Source organism: Euwallacea fornicatus, chromosome 19, assembly GCF_040115645.1.
Source record: "Euwallacea fornicatus isolate EFF26 chromosome 19, ASM4011564v1, whole genome shotgun sequence".
NCBI classification, from domain to species: Eukaryota; Metazoa; Arthropoda; class Insecta; order Coleoptera; family Curculionidae; genus Euwallacea; species Euwallacea fornicatus.
In genome coordinates, this window is record NC_089559.1 from 3369078 (window position 1) to 3391754 (window position 22677).

Below are 22677 nucleotides of genomic sequence, written 5' to 3' on the forward strand. Positions count from 1 at the left end.
TTGTTGAGGGGGATGATTGAACGTTCTGATGATGATTTGATTACTTTAGCTTGTCGGTTATGGTAGATTTTTATCACGACTATGTAGAAACTCATTAATGACTACTGAAAAAAAAAACACCTTTAGAAACAAAAAAGATAATTTTCTTGAAATCAAATGACAAAACCCAAAATAAATTAACGAGGAAAGGATAAAGGAAAATTTGTCGTAAAACTTTCAGTGCAACGTAATTTAATTTGTTAACCTAATACATAAACAGTATTTTGTCTTTTTATTAGCTGGAAAATCGTAATAACGGCAAATCTCGGACGTAATCAGATCACTATATATGACACCCGCATCGATCGACTGTCGAGAATAATTATCTAAACAAATAAATAAAAAACTTAATAAATAAGTAACACAAATACCTTAAAAGTCTCTTCCTCGATTATTATTAATATTAATATAGTATTTATAGCCACCTAAGGAAAGCGTAAAGGATAAATTAAAATAAGATGTCCCCGGAGTTAAAAGACGGAAAACGACTAAATACAGCTATCAGGATGTTGGCTCTGTCCTTTCCGCCCTTTTACCGTTTTCGTTTCGATCTTCATGTGGTCGATGCTCAATCGCCTCGGATTTCCTAAAGTCACCAAAGCACTAGCGATTGCCAGTCCTGCTGATTGCCCTCGTGCTGTATAAGGTTCACAACCTATAACAGAAAAATCCCCTTGTAATTTTGATAATTACAAGGAAATATAAATATAATTAATAACTCGCTTGATGAGCCTTAAAAGCAGTTTTTTCAAAAAATAATCAAAATTAGAGTTATCGAGAATTTTCTAGATTTCTATAGTAGTTGAATTTACTTTTTTGGCACAAGACTGTTTTTCTTCTATCCTCTCAGCCTTATAGTATTTTATTTTTTGATGCAAATTCGCAGTTAAAAATTTTCTCAGTTACTATAATATCATTTCTGAAAATTATCTAGATTCAAGTAATTTGATAAATGTTTTCCTTAGCAAAGACCACAAGGATCTAATTCGGACAATTGCAAAAAAAATTTTACACAAAAATTTTTCATAAAGCAGCAATAATCCCGATAAAGAAATTACCTGTGGGTAACCTCACTAGTAAACTCAGCACGGCAGCTCTGCTGCCCTCGCAAGGCTCCAAAGCTATTGGACTCGGAGCGTCCTTTTTCCTCCTCTCTCGTTTGGAAAGCTCGATTAGATCTATGGCTTTCTGTTTCTCTAATTCTACTAAAACCTAAGTTAAATATAAGTGAATGAAAGGACGAACACACACAAGTTAAGGTAAATCTTACTTGGGAAAAGGGCCGCGAAGCCATTTGCTCCATCTCGACGAAAAGCCGTTGTCGTCTGCGGTACATATCATAACGTTGCTTGATTTTCCACAAAATACCTGCCACAACAAGAAGCAGCAGGAAGCATCTGAAATTTGGTTTTTAATTTTTTCTGAATTTTCCGCATTTCAGAACAACTCACGATGAAAACGTGATGAAAAACTGCTGCAAATTTAGCTTCGGATACTGTGAAAAGGAGATCTGGATCAACAATGGCGGTTGAAAATCGAAGACGTATACGTAAAATGTTGTAAGAGTTACATTGTTTTCGTACCCAAAGGCATATTCCGACTTGGCAAAGCGATGCCTGCGGAAAAAGGACGAAATATACAGATCTTTACCCGAGATCAAGTCAAAAAAGTACAAAAATAGAAAACATATAAAGATCTAAACCTCTGTAATCGTCTTTAAATCTTACCGAAAATTGGTACAATTTATAACAGAGAAAATCGGTTGTTCTTCAGGAGTGTTAAATCTCCGAATGGTGATATTCATCTTGGCCGTCTCGGAACAAAGAACCGAAAAATCTACGTCAATGTCCGGCTTTTGCGGCGAGTTTCTAAAATTTATTTGCCTGAAGTGCCGGTCCTCCTTCTTGGATAAATTGAACGTGAATTGATAGTCTATAGTCAGATCATCTACAAATCCACAATATTTCCATAAATTATTACAAGCTACGGAGAAAGTTGGCAACATACAATAACAGGAACCGTTGTTCCACAAGTCGTGTCTGTAGTGATTAGCAGCATCACACTTTTCGCACTGATCACCAATCAGCCCTTTTGTTCGGCAATGGCATTTGCCGGTTTCGCGATGGCAGTCATCCGCGTGGCCCCTACATTCGCATCTCTGGCATCTACCTCCGTTTACCGGACTCCCCCAATAGCCATATCTGCAGGTTTCGCAATGAGCACCGGTCGTCAAGTTCTGAAAACCATCCGTTGATTTCAAAGGGTCCAAGCTTAGTGTCAAAAATGTTTATTTAACATTTTAATTAATTAATGTTTTTTTTGGTATTATAAAATAATACCAAAACATTCAAATTATAGTTGTTCGCATCACCATTTCAAAAATCACATAATTTTGAAATCATAATCAGTTTTAATGAGAAAATCGAGAGAAAGCGGCTCCGATATCTAAGCACTGAAAACATTTGTCGACCTCTATTCGTATGAACTTAATCTTTTTGTTTTACTCAAAATGTCAAAATTCTAAACACAGAACAGCTTATATTTCTAAACATGTTAATAATATATTTACTTCGCAAGTATCACAGGAACTAGAATTGCCCTTGCAATGCGCATGTCCATTGCATTCACATAAAGGACAAGTGGTAAAATGCCAGCGTTCCGCCGAACAGACATGGTGGGGTAGGGAATAGGTGTGCAGTGTCGGTCCTGAACAAAAAAAGGATTGAAAAGCTTTTTGTTTCAAATCTGGAAGTTTATATTAACTTCTAGATCTACTATTAGACTTACCGACATAACCACCAGGCATACATTCTCCCAGTCCCGTATTTGAACCATCATCGCACCATCCGCAAGCTGGATCGTCTCGGCATTTCGAGCAAGTTTTATAAAAACTTAAAAAACACGAAAATTACAGTCAGCAATTAAACAAAACATTATTTTACACAATTTATAAAAAAAATATTTAGCTTTACGAACAAAATACAAAAAAAAACCTACCTGCATTGAGAATTATTTTCCTCAGTGCCCCTCGAGCGACACTTTGACCCTATCGTGGTCCATTCTCTACACTGACCATAAGGAAACGTGGAAGTATAAGCGTTCTGCAAATAAAAGATAAAAAAGTGATAAAAGCCTCAAGTTTCAGTCAAATGCGCACCTTATCGACACATCTCCCCTCGTTCTGACACCAAATGCACTCTTCCTGCGTACAGTTAAGACATGAAGTAAATTCCGAACATACTTTCTGACATTGCGCAGGCTCATGCGCCTCCACAGACGTATTCAGTGGGGGCAAAGCCACACATTTGGCATGCTCAAACCGCCATCTGGGTACATTCCAAAAATAGTAATTTAATCAAAAAATATATTAATAATTCAAATGTGTTGATTATAATATTTTTCCTTCAACTGAGAGCAAAAAAACTAAACATAATACTATTTTCACATTTCGATCAATTTTTTCAGTAATATGGATTCGTGTCATATGTAAAAATTATTAACTTTAACGAAAATATTTTTTCTCGAGACTTTTGTTGCACCCTGTATATTAATGAAATGTGTTATGAGTTACTACTAATCAGCTGCTGGAAAAATATGTTATGAGTAAAGGTTCACCTGCAAGCCTGCTGATATGTACACGCCGTGCAGGTATGCAGTTGCTTGCAAACTGGTTTGGAATCGGCAGGGCATAAATCGCTTCTATCCAAACTAATCAGACTAATTTCAGTAAAGTTAGAAGATGCAGTAGGCCTGCATCTTTTCTCGTGCATACAGGCCCCATTGCACCACACACATTCCGCAGTAGTGTGCACACAACTGAGACAATCCTCCATCAGGTGACATTTTGCAGTATTGGCTAGAATGGCCTGCTGAATGCTGCTTCTGTTCTTTTCTGGACACTTTATAAAGGGCCCGTCCTCCCTACTGTCCCGCAACACCTGCTTCGGAGCTAGACCCACTGGCACACACTTGAGATTTTTAATGTCCCAGACACATTTGACACCGGGTCTTGCACTCAAACAACTATTGGAGCTATTAAAGTACTCGCATTTTCCCGGAGTGAACTGGAAGATTAAATTATATTAAGATATATTTAGGGATGATTATTATAGTTGATAAGGTATAAGATAAAACACGTATAAAAAAACAATTCATCTGCCAGATTGTTATTAATCGATGGCTGTCACTCTCTAACTAAATATTGAAAAGTCAGTCCCAAGAAAGAATTAAGGACGAACCTTCAACATATCGTTCAACATTTGTCCATCAAAGCCCCCATAAATGTACATGGATTCCTCAAAGAGGACGGTGGAGTGGCCGAATCGGGCCAAATCGGCGTGCAGGTCTTTATGCACATTGAGAATATTCCAACAGTCGCATAATACGTCATATGTAATTACTTCGGCGCTGTAGCATTTCGCGCCGAAGCTGAAAGACGTATCGTTGTGAGGATTGCCACCGAACACAATCATTAACCCGCCGGAAATAAATGTGGCGGAATGGAGAAATCTGAAAGCGAAACGTATAGTTTGAACACAAATAAAATTATATATCGTACAATAAGGACAGATATATTAGATAATATTGTAATGAAAAGTTTGTGAGTAAAAGAAAACTAAGGTAAAATATCTATTGAATTAACGCAGAAGATAACGACATCGATGAAATTAACATTTTTCTTATATGCACTATAGCTGAAAAACTCACCGTGCAGATGGAGCATCAGCTAATAAAGTCCAAATTCTCTCATTCGGATCATAAGAATATAAACTCTTGCTCAAATGCTGTGCAGATTCGCTCTCTGAAACTACGCCTCCATAGACATAGATTTTGGAAGTTAATGGGTCCCAATCAGCACTATGCCCATACCCACCTTTGACTGGATATCCTGCTTATTGATTCAAAAATAATCGCAAATTACGAACGCTCCCCACATTTCCTTACCGCTAGTATTCACAATATGCCACTCCCTTGTTCCAAAATAGTACTCCTGAACAGTGTTCAAGTATCCAAACTGGGGTGAATGTCCAAAAATCACCACCATCTTATCCGCTTTTTTGTTAGTATTATTGTTGATAATAGTAGATGTATGTCCAGCAGACTTCAAGGGACCGCACATAAGAGTGCTGTCGTTGCATGAATCCGCCTTCACCGTGATATTTTCCCATGTTTTAGCGCTAATATCAAAAGCCCACAATTCGGACGTAGTTCCCCTATTACCCAAAACGCCCCCGTATAAAAATATCTTATCCCCATACAAAACAGTGGAATGTCCGTATCGCATTACAGGGCCTTTGTTGATGTGAGGAGTCTCCCACACATTGCCATTAAAATCGTAAATATACATAAAGCTTCTATGTCTCGAATCGTATCTCTCACCAGCGATCACATACATAGAGTCTTTCCAGACTATTGAGGAATGAGAGGCGGAGCCCGGAGGCACGTAGCTGGGAATGTTTACTGCTTCCCAGTAACCTCTACTGGCAAGCTAAAAATATATTTCTATAGTATCTAACCAGAAAAAAAAGAAAAACACAACCTGGCTGCAGTCATCTCCTTTGTACTCTCCAATGCAGTGGCATCTGAAACAGTTGTTTTAGTGAGAATTGTGAAAGTGCTCACCAAATCAGATGTAAATGGCGAATTTTACTGAGAGAAATTTCATATTTTCAAATTCTAGAATTAACCACCAAATTTTTCACAAAATTTGATTAAATTACTATGTTGAACAGTTTTTGGGATGATAACAATTGTCCCAACATTTTGATACTATATGTTTCATTTATCCAGCAGTTTACCAGTTAAGAAAAGGGCTGATAAATTAAAATTACCCTCGATCCGGCTCGCAAACACCCCTATTTTCATGTGCTCCACAATCATCTGGACATTTCCGCAAATGACAAGCTGCCCCATCCCAACCACCATCACAAGTACATATTCCATCAATGCAGGCTCCATTACCTGAGCAATTCACCCCTGATGTCTGAGAAAAATTCCAATTAACATTAGTTTAAGCACCCTTCTAAGATAACCCAATACTCACCACTGATGGGCAAGCATTCAGCCTATAAGTAATATTGAAACCTGACATATTATAGGCATCATCACTGAAAAAATGTACCAAAGCTGCCCCAGACGTGGCAGTCACTTCTGGTATTTTCCTAACTCTAAAATTTTAATTTGTAAACATTTTTTTTGAAGAGAAACTTTAGGAAAACATACTTGTAACCATTTGAATACATTAAACCACTGAATACAGCCAACAAAGGGGAGTTGACTGAGTCCCCATCAAACACATACAAGTGATCCCAGCCACATTCAGTAGCAAACTCCTCAAAATGTAGAGTGATTGTTTTATCAGGAGCATCTATTAGCCAGCTACATTTTGAAGATAATGAATAATTGCCAAAGCCATCATGTATTGTTCCATTAGAAGCACCCAATCTGTGAGTAAGTAGATAGTTTTGTTATATGTTAAAGTGACAAATTATTACAGATTGAGTTCAGTTTACTGATTACTGTTGCATTTTACCCCAAAATAGGTTTGCAAGTTAACCTTTCATTTAGTTAAATTTTGATTTTTGAAGAAGTCAGTTTTGAAATAAAATCACATTAAAAGCATGCTATTAAAAGTAGTTTACTAAAATTGAATGTATCATAAAATGTACTAAAATAAACAACTACTTTTGGAGTGACTACTGAACTTACCGAACTTTCCCACCACAAAACTGGCACTGGGGTCCCTGCCATCCCTCATAACATATACATGTATCATTTTGGCATATCCCATGATTGCCACACTGAGTATCATCCAGGCATTTGGCAACAGCATTGTGTAGCATCAGTAACCCCAAATACAAGACTGTGCTGGCATAGAAAAATGTGTTCAGTTTTCGACGGTATTTGAACTTGAACAGAAACAAAAACATTTGGAATGGTTCGAGCATTGCCTTAAGCTGCTTTGGCCATTCTACGTGCGATACATTCAAGAAAGGAGAGTATTAGTTTTCAGAAGTAGTGCCAGGAATTGAGGCCATCTTTCAGAAGATTGCAGAGTATTTAGTTTCCTTCTGGGCATCAGGGTGTTGGAATAGTTCAATTACTGATAAGTCCCATTTCGAAATATCGACAAAACGGCTCAATAAACTTGAATATCTTTGAAAGAGGCCTTGTATTGTTATTTTTATTTAGATTTTAACAAATAAACAATTTTTAGCTTACAGTGACGTTTATATAGTATGACATATTACATTGACAGCAACATTGCGTGCTAGAGAATTTAATGGTTAAACAAGAGTAGGAAATGTGGCAATGCTAAAATTCCAGGGCAGGTTATCTTGTACAATAAACTCCATAAATATTCCATATAGCACAGCCAATTAAATTAGGCTTTGCTATTATATTGTCCCAAATAAAAAAGTGTATATAAAGCATCATGTAATTAAGTATGTAAATGTGATTGTTTTATATTATTAACTTTCAATCTTTTCTTTTTTTTAGAATGACAACTAATGAATGGTGATACGTTGAATTGGGTACTGGTGATGACTGCTTTACATCGGTATAGCATTTAGTTTAGATGTTTGATAGATAACGGTATTAATGATATAAACACAAAAAATACTAGTTAATTTTTTAATATAAGTTAGACGACCCCGCTCTCAACACGGTGTTGCCACAATTCATGACGCGACTTGTTTAAAGAATACGGTGAAAAGGACGATCATTTTCAAGGTTAATCGTCCACTGGTTTATTTACTTATTTTTAGAATTAATTCTTGTTTATTGCATTAAAATTTAATATTTCGTCATTGCAATTTGATTAATGACTTAAATTAAAATTTCCTCTTTTCTATAATGTCACTTATGTGCTCATCATCTCTCTTTGTTTGATAAAGTTGTCATCCTTAAAATGAAGTGTTTCAAAATATTTTGTGTATCAATTTCCGCATTGTTTTTAGCAGGTAAATATGAAAATGCACATCACAGGATACCAATTAATTTAATCCTAAAAAGTCCCGTTTAAGTTGAAAATAACAATAAGTTTGGTTATAAAACAAGTAAAAGCATTACATAATTTGCAAGATGTTCCCTCATGTATGCAAAAAATGTTAATATGTACCACTAAAATAGAAATAATAACAGTTATGTATAGAGACATAAGTTTATATGAATAACTATTCTTAGTTTTTTGCCAAAGTATCACTGCTCTGAAGTCCCTTACATACATGAAAGACACCTTATATGGTGCTTTTGATAGTCCCTTAACATAGCTAAGATTTGGTGGGATAGAGCTGATACAATCCTTACACTTACACACTTGCCTACTTTTCAAATCAAAATATTTTTTTTATCGAGAATAATTTTCATAGAATTTCTCAAATTAACGGCTGAGCTTTGGTTAGTTTTCATGAAAGTTATTTTCCTGATAAAGTGAACTATACTCTAACTTATTGGTTGTAAGTCTATACAGGGTATAACATATCATTATGGAGTTATTTTAGGGAGCAATAGTACTCTTCAAAATAATAAAAAAACGCTAATAAACTCATAATTAAAAATAAAAATACAATATTCTTACTATATGAGATGGTAATGTATGTTTTTCTCATATTTTATGTTTTTCTTACATAAGCCTGGTGCTACATTTTTGAAATATCATACACATATTCTTTTTAAGATCCTCCACAACAAAATGACAAAATTGTTGGTAGCCATATACAGGGTGTCCCAGTTAAAGCTGTGATTGAAGATTACTCAAAAATAATATGTTGTACGAAAAAAGTTTCAAACAAAACTTGTCCAGTAAAAAAGGGGATATGTCATGAAGATACTGACATTTAACCAAAATGTCATTTTAAGGTCATTTGAAGGAAAATTTTTCCCAAATAGCACCCCACATTTTTTTACAGATCCTTGTAGATTTTCAAAAATGAATATTTTTCATTTCAACAATTTTTTTATTAGATGTTTCACTACAAAGTTATCTTTGATTTTTGTCCAATTTTTTAAATAGACAAAATTATTGCATTTTTTTTTCTAGAAAAGTTTTACAACGCATATTTTCTTTAAAACCCACAACTATCCTTTTATTTGATCAAAAAAATATATTTTTTTTGTGATATGTTGCACCCTGTGTACTGAAGAACATCAATACAATATTCCTGAATTAAATTTCAGTGCGATGTACTGCTCAAGCCACCTCAGAAGTCTCCCAGCTGGAAACTTTCTATTACAACAAATGCTTGAAAGTCTCAGGTAGTGTTGAGCCATTTATTAAGCTCAGGACAGATGTTTATGAAATGTATAAGTATTTGCAATATGCAATTGACTATTTACCTGCTCAACATAGCCTGTTTTGCGGTGAGCAACGCAAGAATTTACTCTACCGTGCCAATGAAATTAAAAATGACTTAAATGCTTGTTTGCCCATGGAAGAGAAGTTTTTCGCCAAGTTTTTGAAAGAGAGTTTTCAGGAATTTTTACACTTTTTATGCCATAATGATGCTGCATATTCTATGAGTAAGTTTTTGGATTAAATGACAAATAAATGAATTAACTATTATTATGGTTTTAACAGAATTTTTTAGCAGTGAAACTAAACAATGCAGAGAGAATATAGATAGGTCAAGGGGTAATGACCTGGAATATTGCCTTAATAGAATTTTTAGCCCTACGAAAAGCTATGTGACTCAATCGGAAATATGCGAGTAAGTATTTATTCGGTCCAGGTTCCTTGTGTTTTTCACTGATTCATGATTATGTTTTCAGTGATTTGAAAGTGACCCGCAAATGCTTTACTCAGTTTGTAGAGACGAATTGCCCCAAATCTTATGATACTAAAAATTTGAACTCAAAATTCTTTGATTTTATCTCTCAACCCTGCTCTGCATGTGCTAACTCAGTAAGCCTCATTATGATTTTTTGCCTTGTTTTGCTTCACTTTTTCAACGTCTAAAGCAAAATTAAATGAATATTTATAAATTATATTGTATATTTTTAATCATTTAATCAGCATGATAGTAAAAGTTAATAATAAACGCCAATCTTTATGCCTGATGTTATGGTTACAAAATGTTCTTTAATAAGTGTATTAAATGTACTTTAAAGCTTCTAGGCTGTGAAATGGAATATGCCTTTGATGTTAGTGATAAATAATATTTTAGCAAGGTGTTCTCTTTATTAGTACCTTTATGCCAGTTTCACATAATATTAAAGTTTTTAATTAAGTTTATATGTTTTAAAAACACAATATATCCATTCCGCTCTGACAATACAGCATTATTACAATTGATCCACTAGAAGTATACATTTATTACGATAGAAAATGTATGCAATTTTATTGCTTTTCATTTCCTATAAAAGTATTATTACCTGTCGTTAATCATTTCGTTGTTCTTGCACTGTCACATTACAATCTTGTAAAGTAATTAATTTCCAGAACGCTAATATATCTTTCCAGTACCTTGTTTAGATAAATTTTTGATTAGATTGGTAATTTCTTAGAAATCCCGGAACTTTCAACAAACCAATAAATTATATTTTACAGTCAGAACAAAGAGTATTCGTGCAGTGGCTTATTTAAAAATAAAAAATTGTGGATATACATTAATAATTAACTTTATTCTTTAAACTTAAATCATAAATAATCTTGAACGTTTATAGAACAATATAAGCAAAATGCTATTCTTATTATACTAAGCAGTCTTACGCTACCAAAATATAAACAAAAACAAATATGTTTGTAAAATGCAGGAGCAAAAAGTGTTCATACAACAATATCAATACTTTATGGGATTGCCCCATCATTTTATAATAGCTTTAACCCATCGTGGCACAGAATTTACCAAGTTGGATGTTATAGAGGACAGTATTTTATTCCATACCTCAAGAAGAACACGTTTTAAACTTTCCTTAGATGTAATATGAGGATTGCATATTTTTTCTCCAGAAAATCTCATTAATACTCAGTGGGATTAATGGCTGGAGATTGCAGAAGTATTTTCTAGTATTTTAGTACATTATATAAAATCCATTAGCTCGTACTATGTGTCATATGTTTGAGGTCATTATACTACATAACTATATAATCGTTAATAAGACTCATTTTATTTGCACTAGTATAGAGATTATTTTTCAGAATATCGATGTAGCATATATTGTTTACAATTCCATCGATGAACTGCAACTTGTCCACGCTTGTTGCACTCATAAAATCATAAACTTAAGTCCACCGCCCTGTTTCACTTTCGGTTGGAAAATTTCTTTTTAAAATTTTTCATTTTTCTTTCTCCACACTGCAAAATAGCCTGTTTCCAATACTCATTAGAATTATTTAGATGTTGACTTGCAAATTTCAGTCTTTTCTCGCGATTGGTTTCATTGACTAAATACTTTTTACGTGCAACTCGACAATGGTATTGTGAACTCTTTACACATGTACTTTCTTACAGTACTAATAGAAACTTTTCCACTATTATAACATTCAAGTTCTGTAGAACTTTGGCGCTTATCGGAGGATTTTGTTTGGTTTGTGTTTATAATCGTTTATTTTTCATCGACGTCCAGATCTTTTTTTATTTTGAAGAGTTTTGTGTGATTCAAACGTATCAATAATACTCTGAACCATAGACCTTGTTCTATTCATTATACGGGATATTTTACTAAGCGATTTACATTCATTATGCAATTTAGTAATGATTTTTCGTCCTTTCTCAGTCGTTTCTTTAGTTTTACGACCCATGTTAAGTTTAAATGCTTTGATTTCACAAATACTCGATATTGATTGATGGAACTTAGTGATCTGCATTATATCTCGGGCTCAGAATTTATTTATTAACATACACACTATATGTGTACAATGTTGGATGATAAGAATTGTATGAATACATTTCACTCCTACATTCTTACAAATATACATGCATATTATACATTGTATATTTAGAATACAGAATATATAATATATTGGTTAACATCGTAATGAAATATGAATTACAACTTTTCAACACTTGTTATAAAAATTGTTTTTTTTTGTTTCTTGTTAGTTCAATTCACATTTTATTACGATGTCGACCCATTATGCGTTAAATTTTTATTGTTTTATTTGTCGTCGTAAAATAGGTTTGAATAAGTTTGTATTGAACTACATATTTTGATTGCAATTAATGTCCTTTTATGAACTGTCATTACATACTGTTGGAAATTATGAGTATATTTAGTGGAAATTGGGATTAACAAAACAAGAATGCAGTAACTGACTTCACCTATAAACGGCAGAAATACTACTGCAGTACGAGCATTGTGAAAGATTACAAGAAGTGTTTTCCTTTTTTTATACACGTGAATCATCTTGTTGCATACAGTTATATGACTATTTATCCTTATAACGCATTAAAAGATCAACTGGGTATATTATTATTGGCGATAATAACAAATATATCAGTCCAGACGCTGAATCACCAGAATATAAAAATCAGGAATCCCCAATACGCAAGTTATATGATAAATTGTTGCGTATATTCAGAAATAGGATAATAGTTAAACTAAAGAAATTGTTTCAAGTAATTATGCATTAGAAATTATTTATGCTTATATTGTATTTCATAAGAATATAAATAGGTAAAATATATTTCGACGATGTTTCTTGTTCCAAACTGACGTTCTGCATTAAAGTAGTTGTTAGAAATTTAAGTTTCTTTTTTTTTAAAGCTACTTGTTCTATAAAAGTTCCTAACTCGCAATTCAGTTAATAAATTGACTTAAATGTTAGTTCACAAACCAATAAGAATTTTGTAATCGTTTAAAAGGGATAAAATTCTTTTTAAAAATAAAAGTTCTTCAGTTTTAAACAAAATTGTACACAATATGTGTCAACCGTGCCGAAATTATTATTTATCTATTACTATTTAAATTTTTGTTTTGTACATAGATTTGTAATTTAACAAATCCAACACATACCAAATTTCATTGAAATATCTCCAGGGGTTTCGAAAATATTCATTAAATTAAATTTTTTTTCTAAAATTTTGCAGTCTTGTATTTTTGTAACGGAGCATTTTGGAACGCAGTTTATATAGCAAACTGTCATTATTTTTTCATGTAGAATCGCACTTTAAAATATTCACACATCATTAAGGAACACCTTGTATATCTTAATCTCAAATTACATGTGCTGTTTCTTTCCAGGATATCGCAGAATCGTCTGCAAGTTGAATTCTGTGACTTCAAAAAATTCAGAAATTTCCTGTGAACTTTAATCAAGTTGGATGATATGGTATAGTTCAGCAATTATTAATTATAAAATCTTTCGACTGGAATGAACCACTTTCCACCTCGATGTATTATAATGCGCTATGGTTCCCTAAGGAGCAAAATATTTGCCTCCCTAAAGGGTAAAAGTGCTGTTTTCTTTCTGCATACGTGGACATATTCTCAGTTAGTTTTAACTAGAGAGTTCTAGCGCTATTTACGTTTGAGGCCTTATTATAAAAAAGAGCAATCCTTCTCAAATGTATGGAATATGAATCTGAACTGGCAACATACCGCACTCTACAAATTAGTAAGGTCATATTGAAAAAATTAAGACACCCTGTATAAATAACAAAAACCTAAAGATATCTATGGCATTTGAATCAGTAACAAAAAAGGCTGGTGTTGACTTGGCCTTGGGAGACCTACGCAGATTTTATCAGTTTTACAGTGCTCAAGTAATTTTCACATTTTAAAACTCATTTTCATTTTGAGCACGGCGACTCCAGGTGAGAGCGAACAGGTGAGTAGTTGAGATATTATTTGCAAGTTTGGATGAAGCTCTATCTTATGCACTTTTTGGCCTCTGATCTATTTAAACAGGCAGTAATTTTAATTTCTATGAATTCTGTTTTTCATTTTTTTAAATTTGTATTCTGTTTTCAAATTGTATAACCAACTATATTAAACAGGTCCACGGGAATTTAATAATTAATATTGTGATACTCAATTTCTCACATAAATTCTCAAAATGTTCTATATGTCTGAAGCGAATTAACCATTCTTTCTCTCATATTTTTTTAATTTTTGGGATCTATTTTGTGTGAAACGTGATTTCCAAAAAAAAAAATCATATTCAAGTTGAAGAATGCCTAGTTGTGGAGACGTGGATGTTAAGGGAATCAATATCATATGGGTTTCGATGCTAATCTACATATATTCAATAAAAGAATGATAGAATTGTTATATGATCGAATGGAGGCAAAATGTGAAACAGGAAATAATCAGTATATGTGCATATTTATACCACGCTAGTCCACGTCAACTTTATCCACGAACTTTAAGCTTGATTTCATTTATCGTTAATTTCAAATTTATTATCGCTGGTTAACACCATAAACATTATTTTATTCTCTAACGCCAAAGAGCTCATCCGTATTCATTGCAGCCTATGAAAATTGTCCATTGCTGACACTATCGACCAGCATCACCACTTTTGATGGGCTGTGATTGCTCTTAATCTAACTGCAATATATAGTACTGAGTCTCAGATAAATAAAATAGAATTGACTTGGCCCTTCATAAGCGATTTAATTAAATTTCTTCGCAAGAATCATGGCAGACACAACTAAGCACTTTTTCACCGACAAATTCTAGTGTGTTTTCCCCATTAAAGTGCTTTTTTAGGATTGTATTCTGTGTCTGGTATTAAAAAATACTGCTCTTGTTGTATAAAAAAAAACGTAGACATACCTATACATTATTATAATCAATTAGATATCGAAGGTGAAGATTTAGAGACCCTTAGGCGAAAAATAGCCCAACAGGTACCGATCTAGGACGCCTCAGTAAAGAGATAAAGGTTATTGTTGCTATCAACTGAAAAGATTACCATTTTTTTAACTTTTACAATGATTAAAATAGAAGAGTTTTTTTTTAATGTGTTTAATTTGTTTTCAGATTTATTCCACATTTCGAGATTTCCATTTATAATTTCTTTTAAATAATTATATTAATTTTAGATCGTTTTGAATCTCTTTTTAAATGAAGCTGTTTTAAACATGCTGTTTGAATCAAGAATACACATAAACGTTACAAAATTATTAGGATCGAATGAAACACACTGCCATAATAGTAGTACCTGTCGGTGTGGGCGAAATGTGGCGCAATCCTGTCCTGAAAGACTCTATTTTAAACTCTAAATTGGGCAACTGTGTTCCAATTTATCTGTAGTGTGCCGGTGTGAAATAATTGTACGGGAGCAAAAATACAACAGTTTTATTAACTTCTCAAAAATGCAAGAGTAAAAATTAGTATTAAAATTTAATATCGAGCTTTTTCGAGTAAGTCCAAGAGAAGAACTTTTGAATGGTACTGGTTTCTGATTTAGTTTAGAAGGGCCTTAAAACTATTTATACGAAGAAGAAATCATAGGCGTATAATTGATAACATGAATTTATCTAAAACAGATTATTAAACGTACTTTGTACTTTTAACAGGTCTCAGACTTTGGTCGCAGTTAACCAATATTTGAATGGGTGAATTGCAATTTTACAGTTATAGACAGTAATTTATTTTTCGATTTTTATGTCATTTCTCATCATTTCTGAAGCACAACATGAAATAAAAATCAAAATTTACTCAAATTCGTAAGTAAAAGAAATTCCCATATGATGCTGGCTTTATGGGTGACACTGTATAAAAACAATTTACTAAGTAGTCACACAAGTTCAAAAATAAATTATTTTGGTCTGAAATGTTTTACTGAAAATTTTTATGCAAATAACTGTTCGAATCTTACTTAAACATAAAATATTGATATAATCAGAATCATTTTCGTTGCCTAAAAAATTTAACAAAGTATCTGCGTCCCTTAAGGCATCTTCTAGAAGCAGTTTCGCTTTCTCAGACTGCGAAGCCTGAACGACATCTGATTCTTCCTCAGAATCATCGTCATTTCTAAGCTGGGTTTGATGATGTAGATGCCATTTCATCACCACTCTGAAGCTGATACCTTGGTTCGTTGAAGTCAAAATTTAAACATTCAATCATATCTTCTAAGGTAACATTATTAAACTGAATAACGTGTCCCATTGCATTCAATGAACTTCTGTTTGCAACTTTTTTAATAGTTTCGATAGCGTTATCGCTATTTTTTTTGTGTTTGCAGCCACGAATTGCACGATGATCTTTGTAAAATTAATTTTTTTTTATATCGTTCCAACTTTCAGCCACTGCAAAAGTGGCATGTTTGATATTTCATTTTTCCAAAATTCTTTGAAACTGGAATCTTCTTTTAAAAGTAATCTTCACATATTTTCACAAAATCCTCGTTTCAAAGCTTGTATGACTCCTTGGTCCATCGGCTGTAACAGCGATGTAACATTCGATGGTAAAAACCCAAGAGAAATTTGATAATCGTCAGAATGTGTTTATCTAGATGCTATGGGGCATTAGTCATCAGTAGCATCGCCTTTTCTGGCATGTTTTTTTGATTTGAGATGAAATTTGACTGTAGGAATAAATTCATCAAAATTTTTTTTTTCATTTCTTGGTTCATCCATGCTTTAATTTGATTTTGGTAAGTCACCGATAATATTTTAGCTTCTGTTCCTCCAAATCATCGTGGATTTTTCGATTTTTCAGTACAAAACAGTTTCAGTTAGTGTATCCCGCCAGCATTCGAACACAGCATCAACGTCAATCTTTCCTTACTTGACTTGTAACCAAGAGCAAAATGTTCTGTATCCATATCAAGCGTTTCAGCCAGTAACGACCTCCAAAACAAGCGGTATAGACTTATTCGGGAGATAATTTATGTTAATCAATCAAACGTTTAAATTCAGCAAGATACAAGTGATCTGTATTTTTATCTGCGCTTACTTTTTCATCTTGAACTTCTAACTGTCGTATTCCATAACGTGTTTTGAACCATTGGGGCCAACCTTGTGATGCATGAAATTGTTCCTCAATTTGCATTCTATTGTGGAACCATGTCATTTTTTCAAAAGTAATGGTCTAGACACAGGGTGGCATTCTACACGTGTTTGCCCAAACCACTGATAAATTGCTTTGTCTAAATCATCAAAAGTTGAGGCTCTCGTTATCTTTCATGTTCTTAAATTTCTTGATGATTTCGTATCGATATGCGAAACTCAAAAGGTTGTCTTTCTGCTTTATTATATCACGAACTGTTTGAACACGTATATTGTATGAATGTGTTAATCCAGGAACACTTTCAGCTTTTTCGCATTTTTTTATTATTTCAAATTTACCTTATAAATTTAAAATTATTCGCTTACGTTTTGCGGTCAGTTTCAACGAACATCAATGCACACTAACAGTATTGAAATTTAAAGAAATCAGGGAAAGTTTAGTGCCTCGTGCCTCGAACGGTAATTCACACGTTGATTACATTTTCTCAAATGGTAAAAATACCCGCGAAAGCCGACAAAGGCTTTCGACCAGTATGCGCCCCCGGGGGTCGTGGGGTTTTTAATTTCTTAGGGTCAGTAAATGGATCAAAAGGATTTCGGTTTTTAAGTGTCGGCATTTTCATTTATATTAAGTGTTGATAAATGTCTCAAAGAAAATGATTTTTTTGTACATGTGTGAGTTGTCGTTGGAGTTAACTATGTCCATAAGCATTTGTAAGGGCGCATAGACATTTCCTTATAAAATCCGGTTATTGGAGTGGGTTAAAAGAACAAATACACGGTCGAGAGAAATAGGCCATCAACATGGTTAACCGGGTAAAACGGAAAACACTAACACGGATAATTGAGGTTCTGTTGTAACAAATACTCTAACCATGTCGTAACATTACCATTAGGATTACATAGGTAGATAATGGAAAATAACATAAGACGAATGAATCCATAGGCGTGACTTAAGGTACTTTATATAACAGATCTTTAAGATCTTTTCACCAATCAGACAACCCCGAATAAGGATCGACATCTTAATTTATATGATTATGTATTATACAGGGTAGGCCACGAGGCTTTGTAAATAAAACGGAAACATTTCTAATTTAAAATGTCAAAATGATATCTCATGTCAAAAAGTAGGCATCATTGAGAAGATAATTGAAAGACCTTTCAAACAAGGTGTCACTCGACGTCACTTTCCATTTAAGATTTTAATGGTGAATAGCACCCTGCTCAAGGGGTTAAAGATAGGGGTTTAAAAATAAGTCTAAAAGGTTTCCCCCTCGACGAATCAATTGACGTGTTCGAGCGATTTTTTTTTAAACCACATTAAGAACTCTAAATATGGACCGTTTTGTTTTCGTTGGCCCACCCTGTATATATAGGGTTCGCCATTACTCCGGCCTCGGTTCCTGGTGTCTTTGTATAAATATCAATATGGAATGTTTAGTACGGTACTCATTTATATTGGAAAGCTGCATGACTTAATAATATTTTTGTTTATACAGAGTGTTTCGTTTTCGCTGGGCAGCATAAAGTTATAATTTTTTAAATAGCAACCCATAATTTTTTTTATGCCATTTGATGAAACCTTCATTTAGAAGGAAAATACATTAAACATTTTTTAAATTGGTTGCGGCGTTGGCATGATTTTTTTTTCTTGTATAGATGAAGCAAAAGGGAATATAGTTTCCTAATGGATTCATTGCACACACAACAGTTACCATTTGGCCTTGGTCTGCAGCTACTCTCTTCGTAACTTCCCTTTTTCCTGTGGGGGCTACATGAAGGGGAAGCTTGTTGGGGAGAATTTGTACTCCAGTTTCGTCCATATTATAGATCTGATTAGCAGTAAATTTGTATCCCCGCATTGCAGACCCCAAATTATCAAAGTATTGCGACAGTTGAACTCTGTTCGAACCCACTGTCCTGGCAACACTGGTTTTTCGTGGTATTTGTAGAGACAGTTTCTTTCGTTTTCGCGTAAAATCCCTCCCAGCGAGTTGAGAATCGACTGAAAATTGATGTCTCATTCCGTTGTCCTCTGCATATTTGGAAAGGAGAAGTCGTAAAGATTCCAGAGTAAGGCCGAAAAAACGCAGATCTAGGGCAATACAGTGATCGACTAATTCTTTTTCTTGAAGTTCAGTAAATCTTTTGCGAAATCGTCCAAAGTTGTCACCTCTTCTTTTCTTCAGTCGGTCCCGTAAGGTTTTTTCATGGAACTCTATTTCTTTGGCAGCCCGCCGCACCGAAAAGCCAGTTTCAATTAACCCCCGTGCTTCAAGTATCTACTGTTTCGTCATAGGCTTGCAGTTCTTGCAGTTGCAAAATGCTTGATTTCTATATTCTCAAAGGGGCGAAACGCCACATGTGGAGTGCGAGCCTTTGCCCCAAATAAACTGCAGGGATATGCCCCATTTGATGCATTCTAAAGGAATCATCTTCACCGTATGTGTTAGTAAACTGAAGTAAGAGTTAGCGCCTAAAATTAAAGGTGAGACGCAGTTATGTTTGGCAATAATTAAATGTACCAAATTTTTTCCCGCGTGTTTTGTTAAATTATCAGGTGAAATGTTACAATCATTACAATGAAATTGTCAAAAGATGCTTTACCTCATTTTTTTGGCTCATTACGTACCGAGCATTTTTACTTTTTGTAAACAAATAATTTTCAGAAAAACCAACCTGCCACCTGGTGACCGACTCTTTAATCTATGAGAATATATTTAAACAATTGTTGCGAGACTTCGCCCCACGCAAGGATTGCCTCCCACCATTAAAAAAAAAATTGTGTGCCTTAAGAGGTGAAAATCTTCAAAAGACAACCGGCCTAATAGAGCCGAGTGGTGTGGAATTTGAACTTCCGTCCGTCTACCCATTGAAATCACCCCCTCTCTTCTTATGCCCCCATCTACCCTACAGGAAACTTATGGGTTACAGAAATATCATAAAACTTAGGTTTTCGCTAATGTGAGATGTTAATTTGCATTGTTCTCCATCTTTGAAGCTATTTTTATATTTCTTAAGTGAAACGGACACCCTGCCGCAGGGTTTTATTCAATCTTTGTGTCAGTGATGGTTCTTAGAAATTACTTGTGAATGCGGTACTTTTTGTAAAAATATGCACTCCCAACTTGTATGAAGACTCCGGTATGTGATCACTTTTCAAGCGATCAAAATACAATTATACAGGGTGTCTGTGAAAGGTCTGTACAAAATCCTACTACATATTCCTGGCGTGAGAATATAATGATTTAACCTAATTTGTCTAATCCAAAAGTGGACGGTTTTCGAAATACAGGGCGTCAAAGTGAAGATTAAAAAATTGAAAAAAATTAATTACTTCGTTGGTAATGCTGCTATCTACACAAAATGTATCGAGGGGTTTTTAGGGGTGAGAAATCAGAATCCGTTTACATTTTCGATGCACAATGTAGAGGGCGTTGTCACCCTCTTTAAAAGGGCATAACTTTTTTATCACCCGGTATAAAATTTATTTATGACAAAATTTTTGTTTTCCAACGTGTTTTAGTAAAAAAAGATCTCTTGGGAGAAGTCTTTACAAACATTTTTTTCTGGAGATATTTGATTTTTAAAGGTTACAGCATCTCTAGTGCAGTAGCTATTCGTACAGTTGAATACCTCGGAAACTATTTGAAAATGCAATTTTAACTAATAAATCGTGTACTTTATAAGTAATTATGACAGAGAAAGTCAGAGTGAAAAGATCTTTAAAATGATGTCTTACTTGAACCACTTTTCCATTTAAACTTTTACGGGCACGGTGGTGACTAAGGGTAATTCGCTAAGGAAAACTGTTAGGAGGGTTGAGATTTCTAACATCAGAATACTAGGAAAAAGTGTATAGGGTAAAGTAAAAATTGACGTGTTTAAGCAATTTTGTTAAAAATCAAATGCCATGCAGATACCGAATTTATTCCAATTAAAGTTACCACGCTGTATATCTGCCGTAATTGATTCGCCTTGATTGATGCACAATACCTTGAAGAGTTCAACAAACAGTTCGCTAAACTTTCTTTGGGTGTAAATCCTTTTTAGGAAACTAAGGTGATCTATGTAATAATTTTCCTGAGAATATCAACAGCTTTCAGTTTAGTCTTGTTTGCAAACAAAATAAACATCTATTAGTCCTAAATAAATTTGGTTTGTTTATGATAATGATATAGAAATTGGAAGTCTAAATATGAGATGCAAAAATAAAAAATGACAGGGCTTTTTGCGATACCTGGTATTTAGTTTCGATGAGTGAAAATGCTTCATTTTCACAGAAGGGCCCCTGCAATTGTGAAGCACAGGCAGTTCAAATAGACCTGAATAAACTTCCACCATTACATAGAATTCAAAAAATCAATAATGCCGTTTGTGGAACCTACTTCAAAAGACCGCTGGACTACTCTGATGTCTTCTGAGGTGACGTTGGTGATGTTCTGATCCTCATATGCCATTGAAAGAGAATCGACTGTTGAATATGATCAGACATAGTTGGTAAGCAACCTGAGTTAATACTCATCGCAACAGATTTGGATTCTATATTGTACTAGAATAACTCAACCGATGTGTTGGAATCCTGGGACAATATTTTTTTGCTGTAAAGAACGGGGAACTTAATTACAAAGGAGATACCGGAACTGTAGGCCCCGCTGTTCCTCTCTCTCCTTTGCGTGCATACATCAATATTGAGGGCAAATCATTTCACTAATTCCAACAGCAGATTTAATGAAAATTCTGTGGATAGTTACCTCCCTGCCTTCAGCAATGTCACGGGAACCTTCAAGAGCAGGATGTTCTTGTTTCTTTGACGATACTATTTGCAGGTATGTTCAAGAATCTCCATCGCGTCGAAGTCAAACTACACTTGTTCCGTAATACTTGTCATGGAGGTGTTTGGAAATGATCATGTGCTCTGAGCACATATTATGTCCAACAAATTTGGCGCAGATGTATTCATGTTATGACATATTGGGGTATGTACACACAGAGTCACAATAAATTTTTGGTATTATAGAAGGAATATTTCAGAACTAACTGCTGCTGAATTTGCTGCAGACTCCTAGATTTACATGGCTTTCTTGGAAGACTTCCATGGGCCTCTGCTGTGGGTCAAAGAAGCGTTGTAGAAAAGTTGCGGATGCCTTTTTGAGCCCTTCTTTACAGTCATGCGATTGTTGAAAGAGAATCTTTAACTGAAGTGCATTATTTATGTATGCGAAATTAACGTTGAAAGACAAACTTTGATTCAATGATTTATGAATGTCAATTGCAGTATGAGGTTGTCTCATGTAATTATCTGGGATAAGTTCTTAATCGTGAGGAACGAGTTTAGAAGCACAAATTTCGATTTGTTGATTATTAATATTATTTCTAGTACTGATTCTACGTTCTTCTATCTGCACAAAATTGAAATTCTGCATTTTTTAAGTTCTTTTTTTGGAATAGGTTATTAACTCGTGCAGAATATGTTTTGAAACAAAAACTTTGATTTGCTTGTTAATGAGATTTAGTTTCTATGCGAAACTGGCTCGTTTTTTTGAACATGTAAATATTTCTGGCAAATTCGCTTTAAAACCCGAAAAACTGGTAGGCGACAAATTGGCTTTATACATTTTTCATTCCGCTTTGATAAAATCGTTTGTCTTCGGGGTTCACAAGCAGGAATTTTGTAGATATTTTGCTGTTAGAAAGTATTTTTATCTTCAAAGTCATCGACTTTATCTAC

The 22677-nt window shown here is 34.1% G+C and overlaps 2 protein-coding genes and 1 long non-coding RNA gene across 4 annotated transcripts; 2 read left to right on the forward strand and 1 right to left on the reverse strand.

The window, feature by feature from the left end:
- Positions 1 to 214: 214 nt before the first annotated feature.
- dsd (attractin-like protein dsd) lies at positions 215 to 7283 on the reverse strand. Of its 2 annotated transcripts, none has more exons than XM_066293783.1 (19): positions 6748 to 7283; positions 6262 to 6483; positions 6083 to 6206; positions 5871 to 6022; positions 5579 to 5621; positions 4984 to 5527; positions 4747 to 4927; positions 4278 to 4548; positions 3655 to 4103; positions 3197 to 3365; positions 3037 to 3140; positions 2827 to 2930; positions 2609 to 2745; positions 2047 to 2275; positions 1767 to 1986; positions 1491 to 1655; positions 1310 to 1436; positions 1098 to 1251; positions 215 to 694 (listed from the first exon to the last, which is right to left on the reverse strand). In XM_066293783.1, the coding sequence occupies exons 1-19, from the start codon at positions 6984 to 6986 to the stop codon at positions 528 to 530; spliced, it is 3801 nt and encodes a 1266-aa protein (XP_066149880.1). In that variant the 5' UTR covers positions 6987 to 7283; the 3' UTR covers positions 215 to 527. The 2 variants fall into 2 exon arrangements, with proteins under 2 accessions (XP_066149880.1, XP_066149879.1); XM_066293782.1 differs by having other exon boundaries at positions 215 to 712.
- A 498-nt stretch (positions 7284 to 7781) lies between these two features.
- Positions 7782 to 12724, forward strand: LOC136345457 (uncharacterized). The gene is made up of 4 exons (XM_066293785.1): positions 7782 to 8003; positions 9220 to 9561; positions 9620 to 9749; positions 9811 to 12724. Exons 1-4 carry the CDS (start codon positions 7952 to 7954, stop codon positions 9995 to 9997), a joined length of 711 nt encoding a protein of 236 aa, XP_066149882.1. The 5' UTR covers positions 7782 to 7951; the 3' UTR covers positions 9998 to 12724.
- A 948-nt stretch (positions 12725 to 13672) lies between these two features.
- On the forward strand, positions 13673 to 22435 carry LOC136345203 (uncharacterized). Its single transcript, XR_010733105.1, has 4 exons — positions 13673 to 13810; positions 21230 to 21446; positions 21776 to 21925; positions 21981 to 22435. It is a non-coding gene; the product is annotated as an uncharacterized lncRNA (long non-coding RNA).
- Positions 22436 to 22677: the final 242 nt, after the last annotated feature.